Source organism: Hypanus sabinus, chromosome 9 (assembly GCF_030144855.1).
Source record: "Hypanus sabinus isolate sHypSab1 chromosome 9, sHypSab1.hap1, whole genome shotgun sequence".
Classification (NCBI taxonomy): Eukaryota; Metazoa; Chordata; class Chondrichthyes; order Myliobatiformes; family Dasyatidae; genus Hypanus; species Hypanus sabinus.
This window is the reverse complement of record NC_082714.1, coordinates 38,115,249-38,132,475: the sequence shown is the minus strand read 5'-3', so window position 1 is coordinate 38,132,475 and position 17,227 is coordinate 38,115,249. Positions and strand designations below refer to the sequence as shown.

The window sequence follows — 17,227 nt, the reverse complement described above, 5'->3', positions numbered from 1 at the left end:
GGACTATGTCAGTGACGTGGAGAGGGGGAACCCGCTGCATGGGCAACAGCCAGTTCTTCAAATCTTCCCGCCCAGGCTTGTGCCCTGGAGAGGACACAGTCCACCAGAGGTGCAAACCCATGAACCCCTGGGATTGACGGCTGCCTACTACTATTAAAGGCAGTCAGAATGACTATGCAGGGGAGGTCCTGTCTCAGAACTCTGATGATATTCTTAATACAGTGATGAAGATGATTGATGAGAATAGAGCAGTGGTCCACATGAACTTAAATAAAGCATTTGACAAGGTCCCACAAAGTATTTTGACCTAGAAGTTTAAATCAAATGGAGATGGTAAATTGGATCCAAAATTGGCTTGGTCATAGAGACAGAGGGTAGTGGAAGAGGGATGTTCTTTTGATTGGAGATCTGTGAACAGTGGTGTTCTTCAAGGATCAATTTGATGTTTGTGATACACTGTACAGTGATTTGGAAGAAAATGTAGGTGATGGTTAAATTTATAGTAAACAAGAAAATTGGTGGAATTGTGGATGTTGAGAAAGATTTTTAGAGGAAACAGCAGAATATATACCTAGTGGCCACTTTTTTAGGTACCTCCTGTGCCAAATAAAGTGATCACTGAGTGTATGCTTGTGATCTTCTGCTGCTGCAGCCCGTCCACTTTAAGGTTCATTGTGCTGTGCATTGAGAGATGCACCATTATAACATGGTTATTTGAATTATTGCTGCCATCACGTCAGCTTGAACCAGTTAGGTTATTCTCCTCTACTTCAAAAGTTCAAAACTTTAGAAGTAATTTTATTATTGTTACATCTGTAGCCCCCTCCTTTGTGAGAATCACAAGATCACTGTTGGGTTGGGTCAAGGGGCCCAGGAAATGATAGGGAGACGTGCAAAATGCCTCGTTTCCCTGGTGATGTAAAGCTACGGGACATGGCCATTGTCTCCGGAAGACCAAGTTGTGTATTGAGTACTGTACTATTCATTGAAGCCCCTCAGGGGATGACCAGAGTGGGCTGGTTGAGGGATTGCATCATCCCAACCTGATTGACATCTGAGACCCTGTGAGTAAGGATAAAAGAAGGTCTGGGGTACAACCCCTTCAGAAGCACCAGAAGAAATGTTAAGTGACCACGTAACAGCAGGAACTCATCTGAAGGAGGCCACGTGCGTTCAATTCCGTGGCTGGAACCATGGGAAAACAGCTTTTAGCTAACAATGGGGGAATCCGCTCCCCTGACTCAACGGATTGGCATCATAAAAGACCTGGGCAAGTTTAAACCGCATCTCTCTTAAACCCAACAACGCTGCAGCTTGAACGAACTGATAGTGACTGTTATCTTTCCATCGGACAATACATTAACCCCTAGACAATGATAGAGCTATTTCTTATTGGTTATTATTATACCCATGCTTTAGATTTAGTATTGACAACGTATATTATCTGTATGTTTGCATTAATCTTATTTTTGTGCCCTTTATCAGTAAATACTTTTAAAGATAGTACCATCAGACTTCAACGGACCTCTCTATCTTTGCTGGTAAGTGATCCAGTTACGGGATTTTGTAACATTATCAAAGTACATACATGTCACCATTTACAACCCTTTGATACGTTTTCTTGTGGGCATACCAAATAAATCCAATAATCATCATAGAATCAAAGAAAGACTGCACCCAACAAGGCAGATAACCAGTGTGCATAAGGCAAACATAAAAGAAAAAAAATAAGTAATAAATATTGAGAACATGAGATGAGTATTTGAAAGTGAGTCCATAGGTTGTAGAAACAATTTATCAGTGGTACAAGTGAAATTATATGCAGTTATCCACCGTTGGATGAAGGGTAATAACTGTTCCTGAATCTGATAGTGTGAGTCCTGACACTTCTGTATCTTCTTCCTGAAGGCAGCAACAGGAAGAGAGCATGACCTGGGTGGTTTGGGTGGGGGTCACTGATGATGGATGCCGCTTTCCTGTGACGGCGCTCCATGTAGATGTGTTCAATGGTGGAGAGGACTTTACCTGTGATGGACTGGGCCATATCCTCTACTTTTTGTAGGATTTTCTGTCTTAAACAACTCCAACATTACTAGTGAACTCAGTAATTTGATTTATGAAGGCAATGAGCCAAAATCCTTCTATACAACCCCACCTATCTATGATATCACTTTCAAGGAACTATGGATCTGTATTCCCAGATCCTTTCGTTCTACCATACACCTCAGCGTCCAAATGCTCACCATGGAAGTCTTAGCATGGTTTGTCCTCCCTGAGTGCAACACCTCACATTTGTCTACATTAAATTCCATTTGCCATTTTTCAGCCCATTTTTCCAGCTGGTGCAGATCCTGCTGCAAGCTTTGATAGCCTTCCTTGCTGTCCACTACACTTACAATCTTGGTGTCATCTGCAAATTTGCTAATCCAGTTTACCATGTTATTATCTAGATAATTGGTATAGATGACATTCAATAATGGAACCAGCATTGATACCTGCAGCACACCACTAGTCAAAGGCTCCAGTCAGAGAGGCAACCGTCTACTACCGCTCTCTGACTTCTCCCACAGAGCCATTGTCTAATCCAAATTACCACCTCATCTTGAATACCAAGGAACTAAAACGTTCTTTACAAACCTCCCATGTGGGACCTTGTCAAAGGCCTTGCTAAAGTCCATGTAGATAACATTCACTGCCTTGCCTTCATCAACTTTCCTGGTATTTTCCTCGAAAATCTCTGTAAGATTGGTTAAACTCAACCTACCACGCACAAAGTCTCATTGATAATCCCTGATCAGTTCTTGCCTATCCAAATAATTACATATCCGCTCCCTTAGAATGCCTTCCAATAACTTACCTACTACTGGTGTCAGGCTCACAAGCCTATAATTTCCTGGCTTTTTCTTGGAGCCTTTCCTAAACAATAGAACAACAGAAGCTCTCTTCCAATCTCTCAACACCTTACCCATGGCTAAGGGCAGTTTAAATATCTCAGCTAGGGACCCTGCTAATTTCTACACCAGCTTCCCACAGGATCTGAGGGAACACCTTGTCAGGCCCTGGGGCTTTATTCACCCTAGTTCACCTCAAGACAGCTAAAACTTCCTCCATTGTGATCTCTATATCGTTCATGACCTGACTGCTGATTGCCTCGCTTCTATAATGTCTCTGTGTCCGTCTCCTGAGTAAAATGCCAAAAAAAAGCATTTAAGATCTCTCTCATCTCTTTTGGCTCCATGCATAGCTTACCATTCTGATCTTAATATACATATATACAGTAACTGATTGTCGATCTATTTATTTACTTATCCACCTGTCTGTTTATTTATTTACTTTCTATGTTATCACGTATTGTATTGTACTGCTGCCACTTGGTTAACAAATTTCATGACATGTGCCAGTGATATTAAACTTGACACGAGGAAATGTGTAGATGCTGAAGATTCAAGCAACACACACAAAATGCTGGTGGAACGCAGCAGGCCAGGCAGCATCTATAGGAAGAAGCACTATCAACATTTTGGGCCAAGACCCTTCATCAGGACTAACTGAAGGGAAAGATAGTAAGAGATTTGAAAGTAGGAGGGGGAGGGGGCAATGTGAAACGATAGAAGACTGGAGGGGGTGGGGTGAAGCTAAGAGCTGGAAAGGTGATTGGCAAAAGGGATACAGAGTTGGAGAAGGGAAAGGATCATGGGACGGGAGGCCTCGGGAGAAAGAAAGGGGGAGGGGAGCACCAGAGGGAGATGGAGAACAGACAAAGTGATGGGCAGAGAGTGAAAGAAAAAAAAAGGGGGGGGGGGAACTAAATATATCAGGGATGGGTTAAGAAGGGGAGGAGGGGCATTAGCAGAAGTTAGAGAAGTCAATGTTCATGCCATCAGGCTGGAGGCTATGCAAACGGTATATAAGGTGTTGTTCCTCCAACCTGAGTGTGGCTTCATCTTGACAGTAGAGGAGGCCATGGATAGACATATCAGAATGGGAATGGGATGTGGAATTAAAATGTGTGGCAACTGGGAGATCCTGCTTTCTCTGGCAGACAGACTGTAGGTGTTCAGCGAAACGTTCTCCCAGTCTGCGTCGGGTCTCACCAATACATAAAAGGCCGCACCAGGAGCACCAGACACAGTATACCACTCTAGCTGACTCACAGGTGAAGTGTCGCCTCACCTGGAAGGACTGTCTGTGGCCCTGAATGGTGGTGAGGGAGGAAGTGTAAGGGCAGTTGTAGCACTTGTTCCGCTTACAAGGATAAGTGCCAGGAGGGAGATTGGTGGGAAGGGATGGGGCGGATGAGTGGACAAGGGAGTCGCATAGGGATGATCCCTGCGGAAAGCAGAGGGGGGGAGGGAAAGATGCGTTTGGTAGTGGGATCCCATTAGAGATGACGGAAGTTACCGAGAATTATACGTTGGACCCGGAGGCTGGTGGGGTGGTAGGTAAGGACAAGGGGAACCCTATCCCAAGTGGGGTGGCCGGCGGATGGGATGAGGGCAGATGTACGTGAAATGGGAGAGATGCGTTTGAGAGCAGGGTTGATGGTGGAAGAATGGAAGCCCCTTTGTTTAAAAAAGGAAGACATCTCCTTCATCCTGGAATAAAAAGCCTCATCCTGAGAATTCTCAGTAACTTCCGCCACCTCCAATGGGATCCCACTACCAAGCACATCTTTCCCTCCCCTCTTTCTGCAGGGATCTCTCCCTACGCGACTCCCTTGTCCATTTGTCCCCCCCATTCCTTCCCACTGATCTCCCTCCTGGCACTTATTCTTGTAAGTGGAACATGTGCTACACCTGCCCTTACACTTCCTCCCTCACCACCATTCAGGGCCACAGACAGTCCTTCCAGGTGAGGCGACACTTCACCTGTGAGTCTGCTGGTGTGATATACTGTGTCTGGTACTCCCGGTGTGGCTTTTTATATATTGGTGAGACCCGACACAGACTGGGAGACCGTTTCGCTTGGTCCGCCAGAGAAAGCAGGATCTCCCAGTGGCCACACATTTTAATTCCACATCCCATTCCCATTCTGATATGTCTATCCATGGCCTCCTCTACTGTCAAGATGAATCCACACTCAGGTTGGAGGAACAACACCTGATATTCCGTCTGGGTAGCCTCCAACCTGATGGCATGAACATTGACTTCTCTAACTTCCGCTAATGCCCCTCCTCCCCTTCTTACCCCATCCCTTATTTATTTAGTTTCCCCCCCTTTTTTTTTCTTTCTCTCTCTGCACATCACTCTGCCTGTTCTCCATCTCCCTCTGGTGCTCCCCTCCCCCTTTCTTTCTACCTAGGCCTCCTGTCCCATGATCCTTTCCCTTCTCCAGCTCTGTATCACTTTTGCCAATCACCTTTCCAGCTCTTAGCTTCACCTCACCCCCTCCGGTCTTCTCCTATCATTTCGCATTTCCCCCGCCCCCTCCTACTTTCAAATCTCTTACTATCTTTCCTTTCAGTTAGTCCTGACGAAGGATCTCGGCCCGAAACGTTGACAGTGCTTCTTCCTATAGATGCTGGCCTGCTGTGTTCTACCAGCATATTAAACTTGATACTGATTCTGATTTCAGAGGACCAATTTTGTCCTTTGCTATCCCGTTGCTCATAATATATCTGTAAAGGTCCGTGATTTACCTTCACCTTGTCTGTTACAGCAACCTTATGCCTTCTTTTGACCCTCCTGATTTTCTCCTTAAGTGTTCTCCTGTATTTCTTACATTTCTAGTTCCAAACAATTGATACTAGAGCATACAATCATCACAGTGATATTTCAATAGTTCTACCTGCCTACACCTGCTATGCACCTCCTTTTTCTTAACCAGGGCCTCAATATCTCACAAAAACTAAGGTTCCCTAAACCTGTTATCCTTGTTTTTTTATTCTGACAGAAACATAAAAACTCTATACTCAAAATTTCACTTTTGAAGGCCTCCCACTTACTAAGTACACCTTTGGCAATAATCAATTTGTACCAATCCACGTTTGTCAGATCCTTTCTGCTGCCATCAAAATTGACCTTTTTCCAATTTAGAGTTTCAACCTGAGGACCAGGTGGATCCTCCATAATTATCTTGAAACTAATGGCACTATGATCACTAGATCCAAAGTGTTCCTCTACACAAACTTCTGTCACCTGCCCTTTCCCAATCTCTAATAGGAGATCTAGTAGCACATTCCAGTTATCCTTCCTACCCATGTCATTAGTACCAATGTGGACCAGAAGCAATGGCTGCTTAACCTCAACCTTAAGAATGCTGTGACTCAATCCATCCAGGAATCTCACTCACATCCACACAACCTCCTGTCTGTTCCCCTAGCCAATGAATCCCCTGTCACTACAGAACACCTCTTCTCCCCCCTTCTCTTCTGAGCCACAGAGCCAGATTCAGTGCCAGAGACCTGACTGCTGTGGCATTACTCTGCTAGGTCATCCCCCACCAACAGTATCCAAAGTGATATATTGGTTGGTGAGGGGAATGGCTACAGGGTACTCTGCACTTGCTGTCTATCTGTTTTCTCCCTCCTTACAGTCACCCATTTATCAGTGTCCTGCACCTTGGGTGTAACTCCCTGTCTGCACATCCTGTTGATGTTCCTTTAATTGAATTGACAATATGATTCTATTTTGATATAGTTCACCATAGGAACATAGAAACATAGAAAATAGGTGCAGGAGTAGGCCATTCAGCCCTTCGAGCCTGCACTGCCATTCAGTATGATCATGGCTGATCATCCAACTCAGAACCCTGTACCTGCTTTCTCTCCATACCCCCGATCCCTTTAGCCACAAGGGCCATATCTAACTTCCTCTTAAATATAGCCAATGAACCGGCCTCAACTGTTTCCTGTGGCAGAGAATTCCACAGATTCACCACTCTCTGTGTGAAGAAGTTTTTCCTCATCTCGGTCCTAAAAGGCTTCCCCTTTATCCTTAAACTGTGACCCCTCGTTCTGAACTTCCCCAACATCGGAAATAATCTTCCTGCATCTAGCCTGTCCAATCCCTTCAGAATTTTATATGTTTCAATAAGATCCCCCATCAATCTTCTAAATTCCAGTGAGTATAAGCCTAGTCGATCCAGTCTTTCTTCATATGAAAGTCCTGCTATCCCAGGAATCAATCTGGTGAACCTTCTTTGTACTCCCTCTATGGCAAGAATGTCTTTCCTCAGATTAGGGGACCAATGTAGCACACAGTACTCTAGGTGCGGTCATACCAAGGCCTTGTACAACCGCAGTAGAACCTCCCTGCTCCTGTACTCAAATCCTTTTGCTGTGAATGCCAACATACCATTTGCCTTTTTCACCGCCTGCTGTACCTGCATGCCCACCTTCAATGATTGGTGTACAATGACACCCAGGTCTCGTTGCACCTCCCCTTTTCCTAATCGGCCACCATTCAGATAATAATCTGTTTTCCTGTTCTTGCAACCAAAGTGGATAACCTCACATTTATCCACATTAAATTGCATCTGCCATGAATTTGCCCACTCACCTAACCTACCCAAGTCATCCTGCATCCTTTTAGCATCCTCCTCACAGCTAACACCGCCGCCCAGCTTCGTGTCATCCGCAAACTTGGAGATGCTGCATTTAATTCCCTTGTCTAAATCATTTATATTGTAAACAACTTGGATCCCGGCATTGAGCCTTGCGGTACCCCACTAGTCACTGTCTGCCATTCTGAAAAGGTCCCGTTTACTCCCACTCTTTGCTTCCTGTCTGCCAACCAATTCTCTATCCACATCAATACCATACCCCCCATACCGTGTGCTTTAAGTTTGCACACTAATCTCCTGTGTGGGACCTTGTCAAAAGCCTTTTGAAAATCTAAATATACCACATCCACTGGCTATCCACTCTACTAGTTACATCTTCAAAGAATTCTGTAAGGTTCGTCAGACATGATTTTCCTTTCACAAATCCATGCTGACTTTGTCCAATGATTTCACCTCTTTCCAAATGTGCTGTTATCACATCTTTGATAACCGACTCTAGCATTTTCCCCACCACTGATGTCAGACTATCCAGTCTATAATTCCCCAGTTTTTCTCTCCCTCCTTTTTTAAAAAGTGGGGTTACACTAGCCACTCTCCAATCCTCAGGAACTAATCCAGAATCTAAGGACTTTTGAAAAATTATCACGAGTGCATCCACTATTTCTTGGGCTACTTCCTTAAGCACTCTGGGATGCAGACCATCTGGCCCTGGGGATTTATCTGCCTTTAATCCCTTCAATTTACCTAACACCACTTCCCTACTAACATGTATTTCCCTCAGTTCCTCCATCTCACTAGACCCTCGGTCCCCTACTATTTCCGGAAGATTATTTATGTCCTCCTTAGTGAAGACAGAACCAAAGTAGTTATTCAATTGGTCTGCCATGTCCTTGTTCCCTATGATCAATTCACCTGTTTCTGACTGTAAGGGACCTACATTTGTCTTGACCAATCTTTTTCTTTTCACATATCTATAAAAGCTTTAACAGTCAGTTTTTATGTTCCCTGCCAGCTTTCTCTCATAATCTTTTTTCCCTTTCCTAATTAAGCCCTTTGTCCTCCTCTGCTGGACTCTGAATTTCTCCCAGTCCTCAGGTGTGCCGCTTTTTCTGGCTAATTTATATGTTTCTTCTTTGGACTTGATACTATCCCTAATTTCCCTTGTCAGCCACGGGTGCACTACCTTCCCTGGTTTATTCTTTGCCAAACTTGGATGAACAATTGTTGTAGTTCATCCATGCGATCTTTAAATGCTTGCCATTGCATATCCACCGTCAATCCTTCAAGTATCATTTGCCAGTCTATCTTAGCTAATTCACGTCTCATACCTTCAAAGTTACCCTTCTTTAAGTTCAGAACCTTTGTTTCTGAATTAACCATGTCACTCTGCATCTTAATGAAGAATTCCACCATATTATGGTTACTCTTACCCAAGAGGCCTCGAACGACAAGATTGCTAACTAACCCTTCCTCATTGCTCAATACCCAATCTAGAATGAGCTGCTCTCTAGTTGATTCCTCGACATGTTGGTTCAGAAAACCATCTCGCATACATTCCAAGAAATCCTCTTCTTCAGCACCTTTACCAATTTGGTTCTCCCAATTTATATGTAGATTGAAGTCATCCATTATAACTACTGTTCCTTTATTGCACGCATTTCTAATTTCCTGTTTAATGCCATCCCCAACCTCACTACTACTGTTAGGTGGCCTGTACACAACTCCCACCAGCGTTTTCTGCCCCTTAGTGTTATGCAGCTCTGCCCAAAATGATTCCACATCCTCCAGGCTAATGTCCTTCCTTTCTATTGCGTTAATCTCCTCTCTAACCAGCAATGCTACCCCACCTCCTTTTCTTTCCTGTCTATCCCTCCTGAATATTGAATATCCCTGGATGTTGAGCTCCCATCCTTGGTCACCCTGGAGCCATGTCTCTGTGATCCCAACTATATCATATTCATTAACACCAATTTTGAAATTACTTGGAACTACAAGAACAATGATAAAACTTATACATTTCAGAGGGTGATTACTTCAGCATTTTTGCTGTAACTATTACTGCAACACATTCGGGACTCCAGCTAGACTCGTCCACGTTTGGATTGCTCTGGCCTGAATATGCTCTCTTTCTCTACCTGCTGTGTATTTCGCAACAAGAGATAGTGTGGTTTAGTCATGGGCAGGTCCCTCTTTTTATTGCTGCCATTATTATTTTGTGGACCACAAGAACCTCTACATACCCCAGAGTGTAGATAGAAACATTTGATGTTTGGTAGTCTAAGATGGGAATCATTATATCTGCATTGACCCAAGTTCATCCAAGTCCCCTAGAGATGATGATTTTTCATAAATTTCTGGAGATTGCAGGGTAAGTCTGTGTGTTCTAGGTATGAATATGTAATCTATTGAAGTGATATAATATGCTTGAGGTGAGGAAGAAAGTATTAACGTGTGGATGTAGAACAGTACAGGCCGTTCAGCCATAACAGCCAGAATGTTGAGCCAACCTTTTAACTTACTCCAAGATTAAATCTATCCCTTCCCTCCATTTTTCTTTCATCCATGTGCCTATCTAAGAGTCGATTAAATGCCCCTAATGTATCTGCCTCTACCATCACCCCTGGCAGTGCATTCCATACACTCACCACCCCCTGTGTAAAAAACCTTCTTATATCCCCCAGTTCTCTCCTCCAATCACCTTAAAGGTGTGGATTCTTGTATTAGACATTGCTACCCTGGGAAAAAGGTCTTGGTTATCCACTCTGTCTATAGATCTTATCATCTTATACATCTCTATCAAATCTCCTTTGCTAGGCCATCCTGCCAATGGTATCCAAAGCTCAGGGTGTTGGTGTTTGGAGTTCAATTCTGGCACCATCTGTAAGGAGTTTGTACATTCTCCCTGTGAACATGTGCTCTGGCTTCCTCCCACAGTCCAAAGATGTATCATTAGTACGTTAATTGTCACAGTAAGTTGTCCCGTGATTAGACTAGAGTTAAGTAGGTGGGTTGCTGGGTGGCTTGTTGGGTTGGAAGGGCCTGTTCTATGTTCTATCTCTAAATAAATAAATAATAAAATCAGACATGTTCTCTTTCTTTTTTTTCTTGCAAGTACCTTGAGGTGGCACAGTGGCTCGAATGAATAACTCACACTCAGTGTCCTCTACTCCTCTGAGACCTCCTACTCCCAAATCCTCTCACTTTACTTCACCTTCTTGTCCGGAAAATATAAACACCATCTTCAGGTTGCTGTTCATAGCTCAGCATTTAACACCATCATTGCTACAGTCCTGATCGAAAAGCTACAGAACCTTGGCCTCTGTACCACCCTCTGCAATTGGATTCTTGACTTCCTAACCATAAGACCACAACCTGTATGGATTGGTAATAAAATCTTCTTCTCGCTGATGATCAAGACTGTAGCACCTCAGGTATGTGTGCTTCGGCCACTGCTCTATTCTCTCCATACTCATGATTGTATGGCTAGGTATAGCTCAAACGCCATTTATAAATTTGATGATGATAAAGTCATTGCTGGCAGAATCTCAAATGGAGACAAGAGGGTGTACAGGAATGAGATATACCAACTAGTTGAGTGGTGTCACAGCAACAACCTTGCACTCAGTGTCAGTAAGACCAAAGAACTGATTGTGGACTTCAGAAAGGGTAAGACAAGGGAACACAAACCAATCCTCATAGAGGGATAAGAAGTGGAGAGAGTAAGTAATTTCAAGTCCTTGGGTGTCAGTATCTCTGAGGATCTAACATATTAATTATATATATAACTTATTGATTATGATCCCAACATATTGATTATAAAGAAGGCAAGATAGCAGCTATATTTCATTAGGAATTTGGGGAGGTTTGGTTTGTCACCTAAAACACTCATAAATTTCTAAGATGTGGGGAGCATTCTGACAGACTGCATCACTGTCTGGTATTGGGTGGGGGTGGCACTACTGCACAGGATCATAAGAAGCTACAGAAAGTTGTAAAATTAGTCAGCTCCATCTTGGGTACTAGCCTCTGTAGTATCTAAGACATCTTCAAAGAGCAATGCCTCAGAAAGGCAGCATCCATTATTAACGACTCTCATTACTCAGGACATGCCCCCTTATCATTGTTCCCACCAGGAAGGAGGTACAGAAGCCTGATGGCACACACTTAGAGATTCAGGAATAGCTTCTTTCCCTCTGCCATCCAATTTCTAAATGGACATTGAACCCATGAATACTACCTCACTTAATTTTTCTGTTTTTGCACTATTTTTAATTTAACTATTTTATATATCTATATATACTTATTGTAATTGATTTTTTTCTATATTTATCATGTATTGCATTGAACTTCTGCCTCTAAGTTAACAAATTTCATGACACATGCTGGTGATGTTAAACCTGATTCTGACTCTGATTCTCTTAGTTAAAATTGTCATCTAGTATCTGTGACCTACGTACAACAAAATTTTTTTCACTAAAGTATTTCCACTGTTTTCCTCATCATCCTCTGTAAAGAGTGAACTCTCATGGTATCATTTTAATTTCCATTTCAATTCATAACATTGTCTTTTAAAAAAATTAATTGTCCTCATAACCTAACTGAATCATTTCTTCCACATAAACAGCCCAACCCATATTGACTATCATCCCTCCACACTGCCACCTCACTTCCATTATTTGAATCACAGTTAAGAGTACCTTTGATCAAAAGTCTTTTTTATTGCTCTTCACCCACATTTTCCCTCCTTCTCTAATTCCTAACCATAGCTCTCCCTGCGTCTGCCTCCCTTGAATCCTTTCTGTGGTCATCTTCTCCTTTAAGCCACTCAAACCCCATACCCATCTCTCTCAACATTCAAGCTGCTTAGGCTATATGTTATTTATCCTGATGAAATGTCAACTGTTCACTCTTTGCATAGATGCTGCCTGGCCTGCTGAGTTCCTCCAGCACTTTGTGTGTGTTGCTTGGATTTCCAGAAACTGCAGAATTTCTTGACTATATGTTATTTGCCACCTATGTTATTGACATTAATCATTATTGTATTTTATTATCATTATCACATTAGTCATTATTACTCTCTTCTCAATTACTGAATCCTTCCTTTACAAATCTGTGTAATTAGCCCCCAGACTCTTCATAAAAACATAACATGTCCCTCCTGTTGTTGCAAACCATCTTCCCATTTCTAAGCTCCCCTTTCTTCAAAATCCTGAATAGGTGGTTGCATCCAAAATGGTAATCAAGGTCATCCTACATGACTGTAGTAAATCTAACCCAATCTGCCAGGTGCTTTTCAACTTACCTATATTATTCTCTTCCCCATCATCATCCAGATGGTGGTATATAAATGTCTGGTAGCATTTCTTATAATATGTCTATAGCCTGAGAATCTTGACTTCTCTTGACTCTGCTTCTACCTCTAAACTCTCTATGTTCAACATAAGAAGACAAAAGCTATTGTCTCAGTCCCTGACGTAAATTCCATTCCACAGTATGCTTTAACCTCTTGTTGATACGTGTTTGAAACTGAAGGGGCTTATTTGAAAATCTGCTTGTTACAATGAACTTAAGATGAGCTCAAGAACATGTTCCTATGGAAATATTAATACACCCTATATCATGCTTGACGTCACTCCTGCAACAGCTTGTCCATGTTTTTGCTAACTCTAGATATGATTGTTTAATCTGCTCCTTTCTGTGGTTCTAAACTCTATAAACATGCTGTTTCTCCGTTATCTTAGGACATAATAAGACCTGAAGTCATAGGAGCAGAATTAGGCTATTTGGCCAATCCTGTCTGCTCCACCATTTCACCACTAAATACCTTAAACTTGAAAGTTTAAAGTTCCAAGTAAATTTATTATCAAAGTGTATTTATGTCACCATTTACAACCCTGAGATTCATTTCCTTGTGTCCATACTCAATAAATTCAATAACCATAACAGAATCAATAAAAGACTGTACCCAACAGGGCAGACAATCAGTGTTCAAAAGGCAACAAACTGCAATACAAAAGAAGAAAAAAAAAACAATAAGTAATGAGAACATGAGGCGAAGAGTCTTTAATATGAGTACATAGTGATGGGGTAAGTGAAGTTATCCCCTCTCGTTCAAGAGCCTAATGGTTGAGGGATAATAACTACTCCTGAACCTGGGTGTGAGTCTTGAGGCTCCTGTGCCTTCTTCCTGATGGTAGCAGTGAGAAGAGACTATGACTAGGGTGGTGGGGTCCCTGATGATGGATGCTTTTTTCCTGTGACAAAATGTGCGTTTATTCTTGTCTATGTTGTGCTTTCATTTCAAAATTCTCATTGTTGTATTTAAATCCTTCCAGAGCCTCCTGCCTTCCAATCTATGTAATTTCTTCCAACTCCAGGATCACAAGAGTCTAGCCCGGGGGTCGGCAACCTGCGGCTCCCGAGCCATTTGTGGCTCTTTCACCTCTGTGCTGCGGCTCCCTGTGGCTTTGGGAAATAATTGGTCAGTATTTAATTAAAATGTATTTTATGTTAGTTTGTTAGCTTTTGAAATGTAATTCTAAATTTGAAGATTATGGTGATCTTGTACAATCTAAGTGTGGCTGGCACATCCGAAACGGCTCACAATTAGCCAGCATTCCGGCTAAGGGAGATAGCCTACGGGGGTTTGTGAGTACGCGTCTTTTGCAGCATCTGCGTCCATGGGGGCTGGGTTGAGGGAGGCTTAAAAGCAAGGCTGTTTAGTTCGAATAAAGCTATCTTTGACTGCAGTTTACTGACACCGCTACAACGTGTTTTTATCGCTGGCTGTCCAGACGGAAGGTGCTGAAACGCTTTGTCGCGTGTCTGGAAGAAGTGAAAACTTTCCTGGGCAGCAAAGGGCTCACCTTTCCTGAGCTGGAACAGCCAGAGTGTCTGGAAAAGCTACACTTCATGGTAGACATGACAGCGCACCTGAACACGCTGAACACAGCTCTTCAGGGGAAAGGACGCACAGCCCTGCACATGTTGGAGGATGTTTTGGCATTCGAGCGCAAGTTGACGTTGCTTGCCAGAGATTTACAGAAAGGCACTTTGTCTCACTTCCCCAATTTGAGAGAGTTCAAACAAGGTCACGACATGATAATTTCGGAGTATTTACATTCTGCAATCATCGCAATGCAAACATCGTTTGGGAAACGCTTCTGTGAGTTCAGAGAGGAAAAAAACACATTATCCTTCCCGGTCACTCCCTTAAGCATCGATCCTTCCCTACTGAATACGACTGCATTGGCAGCTGTGAGTCAACCTGATCTTGAGATGGAACTGGCCGACATAGCCGACAAAGACATATGGGTGTCCAAGTTTAGACGCTTGACAGCAGACCTTGAAGATGTTGCCCGTCAGAAGGCTGTTCTTGCTCAGAAACACAAATGGAGTGATATTGAAAACCTTCCAAAACCGGACAAACTTGTGTTCGAAACATGGAATGCTATGCCCGACATTTATGTAAACATTAAAAAGTATGCGCTTTGAGTCCTGTCGATCTTTGGATCCACATATGTAAGTGAGCAGGTGTTCTCCAACATGAACTTTATTAAAAACAAACATCGCGCACGCCTCACAGATGACAGCTTGCGATCTTGTGTAAAGATGAAGGTGACGTCATACAGCCCTGATGTGCAGACGCTGTGCGCTGAGGTCCAGGAGCAGAAATCCCATTAACCAAGTATGATAAATATTTTAATTGCCTATTATTTTATGTATATTCATATTTTTTCATTGTTCAGTGAAATAGTCTTTTATTTTTCAGGCTGACAGCTGGCTGATGTTATTTTTGGTTTGCTGCTGGCGGAAAATTTAAGTTCGGCGTTTTTCATAAATACAAGAAGGACTCAAATAGACATTGAGTATTTTACTTAAAAGTAACTTTCAACCCAACGTCTTTTTTTCGGAGTTCAAAATGTTTTTGTTGCAAGCAGAAATGTAATTTCGTTTTCTCTGCAGGAGTTCATCAATTTCATAAATGCAACACATTATAGTTTGTTTATACATAGCATAAAGGCAAAAAAAAACGTTGTATGCAGTGTTATTTCATTTTAAATGTCAAACGGGTTTTGCGGCTCCCAGTGTTTTCTTTTCTGTGGGAAACGGGTCCAAGTGGCTCTTTCAGTGGTAAAGGTTGCTGACCCCTGGTCTAGCCTCATGTATGCCCCTGGTACTCTGAGGTACCATAGCTCATAAAAGGCACTAGTATGTTTTAAAAAAAATATTTACCATGCAATTGCACTAAATCTGGCTTCATGTTCCTCTGAATATTTTCATATTTCCACCATTGGCAACTGTTCTCTTGGATTCCAAGGTCCTAAATTTTTGGAATTTCCTCCCCAAGTCTTAGATTTTTCTTAGAAATACAGCTTGGCAACAGGCCCTTCTGATCTAACGATCCTGCGCCACCCAATTATATCCATGTAACCAATTAACCTACTAACCTGTATTTCTTTGGAAAATGGGAGGAAACAGAAGCATTTGGAGCAAATTTACATTGAAACGGGGACAGAGTACAAGCTCCATACAGATGGCGGCTGGAAATGGGCCCTGGTCACTGTCACTGTTATGCTAACCGCTCTGCTACTGTGCTGCCTCAATCTCCCTGCCCATCCTTCATCTCCTTTAAAACATACCTCAACACTAACAATTTGACCACGTTTGTCAACATTTCGTTTAGTATTTCGCGGTGTTCTCATTATATGAATATTTTGAAATTTTGGTGGTGGGACTGGAATTACTGAGAATAAAAGCTTGGTACAAATAACTTTCCAAGCATACTGCTGCAAATGTCAGAGCTCTGCCGAGGAGAAGAGAGAGTTAAATCACCATGTGCCACCAGCAATTCACCACGTGATCTGACATGTGGTCGTGATTTTAATGGTGAAAAAAGTTGAGTCCTTTTGGATACTCTTGAAACAAATGGCTAATAATGAGACAGTGAAAGTGTTTCTGAAGAGTGAAATTTTCTTTCAGCGTGGGTGACGACTCAAACAGCAGAGCTCCCTGCCTTCTATGTTTATAAACACGCTTAGTATAAGAGAGTTTCAAAATGTGGAGTGGAGCAACAGTGCAAGGCATGGAGTGCTGCACTTGAGGCCTCACAGAGAATAAAACCATGAGTTCAGATTTTATAGGGTTTCATACAGTTTCAACAAGGTGATAAGGGTGGGGAAGGGTGCTGGGGAGGGGGAGAGAACTTAAATCTGGAAAAATTACCATTGCATTTTGAAACTGGCTCCTAGTTCTTAGTTTCCTTTTCCCTCTGATTTAAACTGCAACCATACCTTCCTAACAGAGGCAAGTTCTGAATCGACATAAATTAATCTCTTGAATATAGCAAACATGGGTTTTGCAGATTAACTTCAATTTAAGAGCTCACCTGAACTCACCAATAGAAGCAAATCAAGAACACAGCTGAAAACCAGGCACTGAATTCAACTAAACTCCAAGGAGGTGTATGAACTGAATGAAACTCATTCGGCAGCAGGAGACAATGCTCGTTCACTCTAATTTGTCTGTTCACAAAATGAGACAAAGAACAAATATCCACCCTGTTAATAACACTTTGAAAATCCAGATTCTGTCTGGTTTATTGTTCAGTACAGGGTGCAATGAAATTCTTTGTTCTCAGAGTAAAAGGCACACGGTATTAATAAATACAATAAATACAACTTGGAGCGTAAAGCAACAGAATGATGCAAAGGTAGTAATGATG

General features: G+C 42.4%; 2 protein-coding genes and 1 long non-coding RNA gene across 3 annotated transcripts in view; all 3 read left to right on the top strand.

Moving 5' to 3' along the window:
* The window catches only part of LOC132399267 (cytochrome P450 3A30-like), a 160,775-nt gene that overhangs the window by 43,296 nt on the left and 100,252 nt on the right, over nt 1-17,227 (top strand). The window lies entirely within an intron of this gene.
* Nucleotides 1,465-14,059, top strand: LOC132398813 (uncharacterized). Its single transcript, XR_009513804.1, has 3 exons — nt 1,465-1,541; nt 10,616-10,934; nt 13,839-14,059. It is a non-coding gene; the product is annotated as an uncharacterized LOC132398813 (long non-coding RNA).
* Nucleotides 14,248-15,438, top strand: LOC132398812 (general transcription factor II-I repeat domain-containing protein 2-like). Its single transcript, XM_059978654.1, has 2 exons — nt 14,248-15,190; nt 15,275-15,438. The coding sequence occupies exon 1, from the start codon at nt 14,416-14,418 to the stop codon at nt 14,995-14,997; it is 582 nt and encodes a 193-aa protein (XP_059834637.1). The 5' UTR covers nt 14,248-14,415; the 3' UTR covers nt 14,998-15,190; nt 15,275-15,438.